We start from the raw sequence: 12206 nt of genomic DNA, 5'->3' as shown, positions 1-12206 counted from the left end.
GTAAGCGCCTGTTTGCATTTAAGATTGCCCAAATAGTTTCTAACGATATTTTTCATTCACAGCTACTCCATCGCGTCCAGGCGCTCCCGAACCATCCGACTGGTCAGCCAATCATGTTGACCTGGTTTGGCAAGAACCAGCTTCCGATGGAGGATCCCCGATTATTGGATATCTTATCGAAAAGAAAGATAAATACAGCCCCATGTGGGAAAAGGCTTGTGAGACAACAAGTCCGACCCCGGCAGCTACTGTCAACGGCTTAGTCGAAGGTAACGAATACCAGTTCCGTGTGATTGCCATCAATAAAGCCGGAAACTCAGAACCTTCTGAAGCCAGCAAGAACTTCGTGGCTAAACCTCGTTTCTTGGCACCCAAAATCGATCGACGAAATCTCCGTGATACTACTATTTCAGCAGGCACTGCTTTGAAATTCGATGCCAATATTATTGGCGAACCTGCACCGACCGTCGAATGGCGCTTCTGTAACATGCCATTGCATTCCGGAAAGAATGTTACCATTGACAATGTGGACTATCATACTAAGATGACTATCAGACCGGCCCAGCGTGGTGACTCCGGTGAATACACTGTTACAGCCACTAATAGCTCAGGAAAGGACACTGTCACCATCAAGGTTACAGTAACAGACAAACCTTCAGCACCTGAAGGACCACTACAAATATCGGACGTGCACAAAGAAGGATGCAAGCTCAAGTGGAAGCGACCAAAAGACGATGGTGGTACCCCAATCGAGTATTTCCAAGTCGACAAAATGGATCCAGAAACTGGCTGTTGGGTTCCTGTTTGCAGAGCTACTGAACCAAACGCTGAAGTTACTGGCCTAACTCCAGGTGGTGAATACAAATTCCGTGTATCTGCTGTCAATGCCGAAGGTGAATCAGCACCTCTTGTAGCCGATGAAACTATTGTTGCCAAGAATCCGTTCGACGAACCTGGAAAACCAGGCAACCTTCGTGCTACCGATTGGGACAAAGATCATGTCGACTTGGCATGGACTCCACCCCTCTTCGATGGTGGTTCACCGATCACTGGTTACATTGTCGAAAAGAAGGACAAGTATGGTGATTGGGAAAAAGCCCTTGATGTTCCGGCCGGCCAATGCAACGCTAAAGTTCCAGATCTTATTGAAGGTCAAACCTACGAGTTCCGGGTACGTGCAGTTAATGCAGCAGGTCCTGGTGAACCAAGCGATTGCACACCTCCAATAACTGCCAAAGCCCGCAATCAAGCTCCTCGTATTGATCGCACCAACCTTATTGAGGTTAAAATCAAGGCTGGACAGAACTTCAATTTCGATATCAAAGTATCTGGCGAACCAGCACCCACAACACGTTGGATGCTCAATAAGCGTGAAGTCAGGCCCAGCGATCGCGTAAAGATAACTGATGTTGAATACAATACTAAACTCGTTGTTCGTAATGCAACTCGCGGTGATTCCGGCACCTATACACTCACCGCTGAGAATATTAATGGAAGTGACACAGCAGACGTTAAGGTCATTATATTGGATCGACCATCTCCACCAAACGGTCCACTAAAGGTGGAAGATGTCTTCGCGGAGGGATGTACCTTGAAATGGAGCCCACCGAGCGACGATGGTGGCCAACCTGTCGAGAATTATGTTGTTGAAAAAATGGATGAGGTTACGGGACGATGGGTACCAGCTGGTGAAACTGATGGACCTGTAACTTCATTAAAGATTGGTGGCCTGACACCTGGTCACAAATATAAATTCCGAGTCCGTGCTTGCAATAAGCAGGGACGATCAGAGCCACTTACTACTCCACATTCAACAGAGGCGAAGAATCCATATGATGAACCCACGAAACCAGGAACTCCAGTAATCAAAGACTATGATAAGGACTTTGTGGAATTAGCCTGGGACCGTCCCGAAAGTGATGGTGGATCTCCCATAACAGGTTACATCATTGAAAAGAAAGATAAATACAGTCCCGACTGGGAAAAGTGCGCCGAAGTTGAAGGGGATGTTACTACCGGCAAGGTTCCAGATCTCATCGAAGGAACTAAGTATGAATTCCGTGTTCGTGCAGTGAACAAAGCTGGACCTGGAGTTCCTAGCGACCCAACACAACCTCATATTGCACGCGCCAAGAATCTCGCTCCAAAGATCGATCGTAATTTCATGATCAACGTGAAAGTTCGTGCGGGACAAACCTTTGAATGGGATGTTCCAGTTATTGGTGAACCACCACCAAGCAAGGAATGGTCACATGGTGACGATATGGTCATAAATAATGACCGTGTTAAAATCGTCAACGAAGACTATCGTACCAAATTGCGAGTTATTGATGCTAAACGATCAGACAGCGGTGAATACACGTTGTCAGCCCGAAACATTAATGGACAAGACAAAGCAACGGTGAAGGTAACCGTAGTCGATGTTCCAACTCCACCAGAAGGCCCCATTCGCCCCGAAGAAGTGACCAAGAATTCCATCACACTTAGATGGAGACCTCCTAAGGACGATGGAGGCTCTGAAATTACCCATTATACCGTGGAAAAAATGGATGCAGAGACTGGCCGATGGGTTCCAGTTGGGGACTGCGCTGACACATCAATTCGTGCGGATAATCTTATAGAAGGCCACGATTACAACTTCCGTGTTCGCGCTGTTAACAAGCAAGGTGAATCACAACCACTCACTACGCAACAGGCCATCACAGCAAAGGACCCATATAGCAAACCCGACAAACCAGGTCAACCGCAATTGGTTGACTGGGACAAGGACCATGTCGATCTTGAATGGACTCCACCAAAGAAGGATGGAGGTGCACCAATTACAGGCTACATTATTGAGAAGAAACCAAGATTTGGAGGTTGGGAAAAGGCACTTGAAGTTCCGGCTAGTGTAACATCCGCCCGAGTGCCAGATTTGACTGAAAATGAAGAATACGAATTCCGTATTGTGGCTGTGAACAAAGGCGGGAACAGTGATCCTTCTGATCCTTCCGAAAAGGTTGTGGCTAAACCCCGATTCCTCGCTCCAAACTTCGATAAGACTCTACTGGAGGATCTTATCGTTCATGCTGGTAAACGTCTCGGATGGACAATTCCAGTGGAAGCATCACCTAGGCCAACATACAAATGGACCGTTGATGGAAAGCCAATTGAACCAGGATCTCGCGTTGATATGAACCTCTTCCAGAATGAACTTAGCTTTGAAATACCCTTCTCTGCTCGAAGTGACACAGGATTCTACACGTTAACTTTGAAGAACGAAGTTGGCGAATGTTCGGCATCCGCACATGCTACTGTTCTTGATAAACCAAACCCACCAGAAGCGCCACTTAATATCACTAATATCACAAAAGAAGGATGCCACTTGTCATGGCTTCCGCCCAAGGACGATGGAGGCTCTCCAATCCTACACTATGTCATTGAGAAAATGGACCTATCCCGAGGTACTTGGACTGATGCGGGTATGAGCACAACAACTGCTCATGATGTTTCAAGACTAATTCATCGTAAAGAGTATTTATTCCGTGTAAAAGCCGTTAATGCAATCGGCGAATCAGAACCGTTGGAAGCACCAAAGAGTATCATCGCTAAAAATGAATTTGATGAACCTGATGCACCAGGTAAGCCTGCAATTACAGATTGGGATAAGGATCATGTTGATCTGCAATGGACTCCACCTAAATCTGATGGAGGTGCTCCCCTCACCGGGTACATTATACAAAAGAAGGAGAAAGGCAATCCATACTGGGTTAATGCTGTCCATGTTCCACCAAACAAGACGGCAGCTACTGTGCCAGAGTTGACTGAAGGACAAGAATATGAGTTCCGTATAATTGCCGTAAATCAAGCCGGGCAATCTGAACCATCCGAACCTTCAGATATGATCATGGCTAAAGCACGATACCTGGCACCGAAGATTATCACTCCATTGCATGATATTCGTATCAAGGCTGGACTCATGTTACATGTGGATATTGATTTTATTGGTGAACCTGCTCCTGAAGTAATCTGGGATCGTAACTCAAAACCATTAGAATCAACTGATCGCACAACTGTCACATCTATTGGACACCACACAGTTGTCCATACTGTCAATTGCAATCGCTCCGATTCAGGAGTTTATCACCTCTTATTGCGAAATGACTCTGGCATTGACGAAGGATCATTCCAATTGATTGTATTGGATCGTCCAGCACCACCACAAGGACCTCTCGAATATGAAGAAATCACTGCCAACAGCGTAACCGTATCTTGGAAGCCACCAAAGGACAATGGTGGTTCAGAAATCACAGCATACGTTATTGAAAAACGCGATTTGACACATGGCGGAGGCTGGGTACCAGCGGTCACATACGTCAACCCGAAATACAATCACGCTGTTGTTCCTCGATTACTTGAAGGAACCAAATATGAATTTAGGGTTATGGCTGAAAATCTCCAGGGTCGTTCAGATCCGTTGACTTCTGAAAGTCCTGTAGTTGCAAAGAACCAATATGATGTTCCCGGACGTCCTGGAAAACCACAATTGGTTGATGCAGACAAGGATCATATCAAAATCAAGTGGCCAGCACCAATCAGCAATGGAGGCTCGCCAATCATTGGATACGATGTTGAACGTCGCGACAAGCTCACCGGCCGTTGGGTTAAACTCAACAAGGATCCAGTTCCTGGAAACGATTATAATGATGATCGTGTCACTGAAGGACATCAATATGAATACCGCGTATCGGCTGTAAACGCAGCTGGTGCAGGAAAACCGTCCGATCCGTCGGCCGTAATGGCTGCTAAACCAATGCGCGAAAAGCCCAAGCTATGGCTTGATGGACTTATCGGCCGCAAGATAAAGGTTCGTGCTGGTGAACCAATCAATATTGACATCCCACTTTCAGGGGCACCAACACCCACCGTTGAATGGCAGAAAGCTGGAATTCGCATTCCAGAATCAAACCGAGTATCCACTGAAACCAATGACGAGAAAACGTTACTCCATATTGACCAGTCGACTCGACAAGATGCCGCCAAATATACCGTGACCGCATCCAATGAATTTGGTAAAGATTCTGCCGATATTGAAGTCATTGTTGTGGACAAACCAGGAATGCCTGAGGGTCCATTGACATATACCGAAACAACACAAGATTCAATTTCATTATCTTGGCATCCACCTAGAGATGATGGCGGTAGCGAAATTTGTAACTACGTCGTTGAAGTTGCAGAGTTTGGAACAGACTCTTGGCGACCAGTTCCTGGATATTGTCCAAAGAATGCCTTTACTGTTAAGGGTTTGACAGAAGGCAAGAAGTATGTTTTCCGCGTTGCTGCCGAGAATATCTACGGTGTATCTGAACCGCTAGAAGGCAAGCCAGTTGTCGCCAAATCACCGTTCGACCCACCAGATGCACCAAGCCAGCCAGAAATCACTGCATACAGCCCAAGTTCATGTAGCCTACAATGGCACCCACCAGAATACTGCGGTGGCAAACCAATCAATGGATACATTGTTGAGAAACGAGAACGTGGCGGTGAATGGATTAAATGTAATAATTACCCAACACCAAACACAAGCTATACTGTTCAGGATCTGCGTGAAGGAACACGATATGAGTTCCGCGTCATCGCAGTTAACGAAGCAGGCTTGGGTAAACCAAGCAAACCATCTGAACCAATGATTGCCCAATTACAGAGATCGCGTCCAGATCCACCAGAACCACCTAAGCCAGACCGCATTACAACAGATAGTGTCACCTTATCCTGGCGTCCACCACGAAATGATGGAAAGGCCAAAATCAAGGGATACATCCTACAAAAGAAGGCTAAGGGCGACAAAGATTGGAGCGATGTTAACGAAGTGCCTATTCATAACACAGTGCATACAGTTCCTCATTTGAAGGAAGGCGAAGAATACAACTTCCGTGTTATCGCTGTCAATGAGGTTGGACCTTCAGATCCTTCGAAACCATCGAACCCGATTGTTATCGAAGAGCAACCAAATAAACCTTGCATGGACCTGGGAGGTGTACGAGATATCACCGTACGTGCCGGAGAAGACTTCTGTATTCATGTGCCATATGTAGGCTTCCCGAAACCAACAGCTTCTTGGTTCGTAAACGATACCATCCTCGATGATACCGACAGTCGCATTTTCCAGAATTTAACAGATGACTCAGCCAGTTTAGTAATGAAGAACTCGAAACGTAGCGATGGAGGCCAGTACCGTCTTCAACTGAAAAATCCATCTGGGTTCGACACTGCTACCATCAATGTTCGCGTCCTGGATCGTCCTAAGCCACCCACTAACTTACGTGCTGATGAATTCGCGGGTGATTCACTCACTTTGTACTGGAATCCTCCCAAGGATGATGGTGGAGCTCCAATCACCAACTATGTTGTTGAAAAGAAAGAAGCTCGTGCTAATACCTGGACCAAAGTCAGCAGTTATTGTACTACTCCGTTCGTACGAGTACGTAATTTGACTATTGGCAAAGATTATGAATTCCGTGTTATGGCTGAGAATCAATATGGTCAATCAGAGCCAGCTGAAACAGAACAACCCATTCGTGCTCGTCATCCATTCGATCCTCCAGGTGCACCCGGTGCTCCACGTGGTATCGAAAGCACTGAAGATTCAATTACAATTGCATGGACAAAGCCACGTCACGATGGAGGTTCTCCGATTACAGGATACGTGGTTGAAAAACGTCTTATCTCAGAGGATAAATGGACTAAAGCGACACACGCCCACATTCCAGATTTGACTTGCAAGTGAGTAGCTTCCTATTTAGGTTTTTCTAGCTTGTGGGGCACATTTTAAAAGAGTCCTTCATTTCAGAGTACCAAACTTGCTTGAAAATCACGAATATGAATTCCGTGTTGCTGCTCTTAATGCTGCTGGACAAGGACCTTGGAGTTCATCCTCCGACATGATCGTATGCCGCGCGCCACCAAGTGCGCCCAAGATCACATCAGACTTGAGCATCCGGGATATGACTGTCATCGCCGGAGACGATTTCAAAATCACAGTACCATTCAATGGCAATCCAAAACCGCGCCCTGCATGGACTATCAATGGCAACGAGGTTTTGCCTGACGATCGTATCAAATTCGAGACCAGCGACATTAACACCATCTTCTACAACAAATGCGCCAAACGGTCCGAAACAGGAGTTTATACTATCAGCCTGACGAATTCTGAAGGCTCTGATTCTGCCTCATGCCACGTTACAGTCGTAGATAAACCAGGACCACCACAAGGCCCACTCACGGCATTTGATATCACACCAGATACCTGCTCACTTTCGTGGAAGCCACCACTAGACGATGGTGGCTCACCAATCACAAATTATGTTGTCGAGAAGATGGACATTGGCGGTGATTGGGTTAAGGTGAGCAGCTTCGTCAGGAGCTGTCATTACGACGTTATGGGATTGGAACCTAATCATAAGTATTACTTCCGAGTCCGAGCTGAAAATCAATATGGTGTTGGAGAGCCATTGAGCATGGATGAACCAGTTTTGGCCAAATATCCCTTCACTGTGCCAGATCCACCAGGTCAGCCAAAGGTCATTGATTGGGATAGTGGCAATGTGACTCTCATCTGGGACAGACCACATTCTGACGGAGGTTCTCGTATTCAAGGCTACCAAATTGAGTATCGTGATGTTGTCAATGATACAACCTGGAATGTCTACGAGTATCTCATTAAGGATACTAAATACCAATTGTATAACCTTGTTAATGGACACGAGTATGAATTCCGCATTAAAGCTAAGAATGCTGCCGGATTCAGCAAACCATCACCACCGTCCCTCAAATTCAAGCTTAAAGGCAAATTCAATGTCCCATCTCCACCAGGAACGCCTACTGTTGTCAAAGTCGGCAAGAACTACGTCGACCTCAAATGGGAGCCACCACAGAGCGATGGAGGTTCACGCATTACAGGATATATCATTGAACGGCGCGACATTGGTGGTGCTTTATGGGTTAAATGCAACGACTATAACGTTATGGACACTGAGTTCACTGTCATTAACTTAGTTGAAATGGGAGATTACGAATTCAGGATTTTCGCAGTTAACGCTGCCGGAAGATCAGAACCAAGTTCATGCACAATGCCCATTAAGGTATGCGAAGTACTGGGTGGAGAGAAACCAGAATGGATCACACGACTCTCAGATACTGTCGCTCCAATGGGTAAGTACTTCTGCCTCACATGCCAAGCAACTGGCAAACCAGAACCAACGTCACGCTGGTTGAGAAACGGCAAAGAAATTACACTGGGCGGAAAATATACCACCGAAAGTAAGGATGGAGTTTTCAAACTTCATATCGCTGATGTGAATGCCCAAGATGAGGCTGATTATACCTGCGAAGCTATTAACTCATTAGGATTCGTCCACACTACTGGACATTTGAAAATTGGAACACCACCAAGAATTGATCGCATCCCAGCTGAAGTGTATCTTGTTGAAAAAGACAATCGTAAGATCAAGATTTACTACTCTGGCGATCAACCTATGGATGTAACATTAACCAAAGATGGCAAGGAAGTTGGTCCAGATGACGGTCATGTTAAATACACCGTTTTCGATGACTACGTTGCAATCTTCATCAAGGATATTAACAAAGACGACGCCGGAACCTATCGCATTGATTTCAACAACGATAGTGGTACCGCTTCGGGATACATGCAGGCCTACATAACAGGATTGCCTGGAGCTCCAACTGGTCCACTTGGAATGAGTGGAATCACAAAGCATACATGCAACTTATCCTGGAAACCTCCGGCTTACGATGGCGGCATGAAAATTACACACTATGTTGTTGAACGCAAGGATACCTCCCACCAACACTGGGTCACTGTATCCAGCTACGTCAAGGATTTGTCACATATTGTCCAAGGACTTACTGAGAACCAAGAGTACTTATTCCGCGTTATGGCTGTCAATGAGAATGGAATGGGTCCACCACTTGAAGGACTCAATCCTATTCGCGCCAAAGCTCCATTCGATCCTCCAGGACCACCAGGTGTACCCAAAGTCACTGAAGTCGGCGACGATTTCGTTCATTTGGAATGGGAGAAACCAGAATACGATGGTGGTGCTCGCATTCAAGGCTACTGGATCGATAAACGCGAGGTTGGCAGCAGCACTTGGGTGCGTGTGAACGTAGCAATTTGCCCAGCAACACAAATCAATTGCCCGAATCTTATCGAAGGCCGACAATATGAATTCCGGGTGTTTGCCCAAAACGAGGCTGGATTATCGAAGGAATCATCGGCTTCGTCTTCAGTTAAAATTGTCGATCCAAAGGCAGCTCAACCTCCATTAATTGTGAAACCATTGCGTGATGCCAACTGCATACAAAATCACAATGCTCAATTCTCGTGCCAAATTACAGGCGTGCCCAAGCCAGTTATTACTTGGTATAAGGGTGCCAGAGAAATTACGAATGGTGCCCGTTATCATATTTACGCTGAAGGTGATACATACCACTTGGTTATCAAGGATGTCTTCGGTGAAGATGCAGATGAATATGTTTGCCGAGCTGCAAATAAGGGAGGAATTAAGTCCACGAGGGCTTCGCTCTATATAATGAGTAAGTTTTTTGAATGATTTTTAATCACTGGTTAGCCTTACTCACGTAACGGTTTTCTTCCCTACAGCTGCTCCGAAACTAAATGTTCCACCACGATTCCGCGATACAGCCTACTTCGATAAAGGTGAAAATGTTGTTATCAAAATTCCATTCACTGGACACCCGAAACCACGTATTACATGGGTTCGTGAAGGTGAAGTTATTGAATCTGGTGGACATTACAATGTTGAAGTTAAGGAACGTCACGCTATCCTAACAATCCGTGATGGTTCCAAGATGGATTCTGGACCATATCGCATCACTGCCGAAAACGAACTGGGATCAGACACGGCTATCATTAAAATTCAAATCAGTGATCGTCCTGATCCCCCACGATTCCCAACTATTGAAAATATTGGACAGGATTCATTGTCACTCAGCTGGAAGGCTCCTGTCTGGGATGGTGGTTCCAATATCACCAACTACTTGGTTGAGAAGAGAGAGAACGACATGTCAACATGGATACGAGTTGGAAACACACGTTTCACTACTATGGCCATTACAGGATTGGCACCAGGACACCAGTATGAATTCCGTGTTTATGCCGAGAATATCTACGGACGATCTGATCCATCTGAAACTAGCACATCAGTTTCAACCAAGGCTGCAATCAAGAAGGTTCATAAGGAAAAGAAATACGAGCTCGATGAGCATGGTAAGAAGATCCGCGGAAAGGCAGATGGACCAATCAAGGACTACGATTCATATGTGTTTGATATTTGGTCTAAATATGTTCCCCAACCGGTCGACATCTCCACTGACAGTGTCTATGATCGCTACGATATTTTGGAAGAAATTGGAACTGGCGCATTTGGTGTTGTACATAGATGTCGTGAACGTGCCACTGGTAATATCTTTGCAGCCAAGTTTATTCCAGTCTCACATGCAATGGAAAAGGAGCTCATCCGTAAAGAAATTGATATCATGAATCAATTGCATCATCAAAAATTGATCAACTTGCACGATGCCTTTGAAGATGACGACGAGATGGTTCTTATCTTCGAATTGTAAGTATTCATAAAAGGTTACTCAAGGAGTAGAGAAACTGACAATCCTGTTATCGTTTTAGCTTATCCGGAGGAGAACTATTTGAACGCATTACTGCCGAAGGCTACGTGATGTCTGAGGCCGAGGTCATCAACTATATGAGACAAATTTGCGAAGGTGTCAAACATATGCATGAAAAGAATATCATTCACTTGGATATCAAGCCTGAGAATATAATGTGTCAGACCAGGACGAGTACAAACGTGAAGCTGATCGATTTCGGACTTGCCACCAAATTGGACCCCAATGAGGTTGTCAAGATTTCAACAGGAACTGCCGAGTTTGCCGCACCAGAAATTGTGAACCGAGAACCAGTAGGATTCTATACAGATATGTGGGCGGTTGGCGTTCTGGGCTATGTACTGTAAGTATCACTCTATGTCTGGACATTGCCTATAAATTATATATGTGGTCTAATATTCCAAACAATATTTTAAAAAGTTGTTCACGTTGCAGCTTGAGTGGTCTCTCGCCGTTTGCTGGAGATACTGATGTTGATACATTGAAAAACGTCAAGGCCTGCGACTGGGACTTCGATGAAGAAGCATTCCGAAATGTTTCGGAAGAAGCTAAAGATTTCATCCGTCGTCTCCTTATTTCAAATAAAGAAAAACGTATGACTGCCCACGAATGTTTGGTACACCCATGGCTCACTGGTGATCATAGCCACCGCACTGCCGAAATTGCTCGTTCACGTTACCTTGCTATGCGCGATAAGCTACGCAAGAAGTACGAGGACTTCAATAAATATCTACTGCCAATTGGTCGCCTATCTGAATATTCGTCTCTCAGAAAGTTATTAATTGAGAAATATAAAATCCATGATACATCCTTTGATCGAAGACAAGCTGCACCGCGGTTTGTGATCAAACCACAATCACAATTCTGCTACGAAGGCCAAAGTGTCAAGTTCTACTGTCGTGTAATTGGTATCGCCACCCCAACATTGACATGGTATCACAATAACCAGGAGCTGAGACAGAGTGTTAAGTTTATGAAACGTTATGTCGGTGATGACTATTACTTCGTTATTAATCGTGTTAAATTGGGCGATCGCGGCGAGTATATAATTCGTGCTGAAAATCACTATGGCTCACGAGAAGAGGTTGTCTTCCTTAATGTTCAACCACTACCTAAGGAGCAACCGGTGTACAAGCAAGAGGTGCAACCAGTACGACGTCGTGAACCATTACCGTATACCTTCTGGCAAGAAGAATCAGAATCCGCACCCAGCTTCACATTCCTTTTACGGCCACGTGTCATGCAGGCTCGTGATACGTGTAAATTGTTATGCTGTCTTAGCGGTAAGCCAGTGCCTACGGTTAAATGGTACAAGGAGCGCCGTGAATTGAGTAAATATGAATACTCTATGACACATGCTGATGGAGTTGTTACAATGGAAATTGTCGATTGTAAACCAGAAGATTCAGGAAAGTATCGTTGCGTTGCAACCAACTGTCACGGAACGGATGAGACAAGCTGCGTTGTTATTGTTGAAGGTAAGTCATAGATTTAAGGATATGCGT

General features: G+C 45.3%; 1 protein-coding gene across 13 annotated transcripts in view; it reads left to right on the top strand.

The window, feature by feature from the left end:
• The window catches only part of LOC119660965 (twitchin), a 60593-nt gene that overhangs the window by 43422 nt on the left and 4965 nt on the right, over positions 1–12206 (top strand). For all 13 annotated transcript variants that reach the window (XM_038070012.1, XM_038070021.1, XM_038070017.1 and 10 more), the window contains 5 exons: positions 63–6762; positions 6830–9594; positions 9662–10640; positions 10703–11044; positions 11137–12179. In XM_038070012.1, coding sequence (XP_037925940.1) covers positions 63–6762; positions 6830–9594; positions 9662–10640; positions 10703–11044; positions 11137–12179 — 11829 coding nt within the window. The remainder of the gene's footprint in view (positions 1–62; positions 6763–6829; positions 9595–9661; positions 10641–10702; positions 11045–11136; positions 12180–12206) is intronic.

Source organism: Hermetia illucens, chromosome 7 (genome assembly GCF_905115235.1).
Source record: "Hermetia illucens chromosome 7, iHerIll2.2.curated.20191125, whole genome shotgun sequence".
NCBI classification, from domain to species: Eukaryota; Metazoa; Arthropoda; class Insecta; order Diptera; family Stratiomyidae; genus Hermetia; species Hermetia illucens.
The sequence above is the reverse complement of the archived record's forward strand: the minus strand, read 5'-3'. Positions and strand labels throughout refer to the sequence as shown.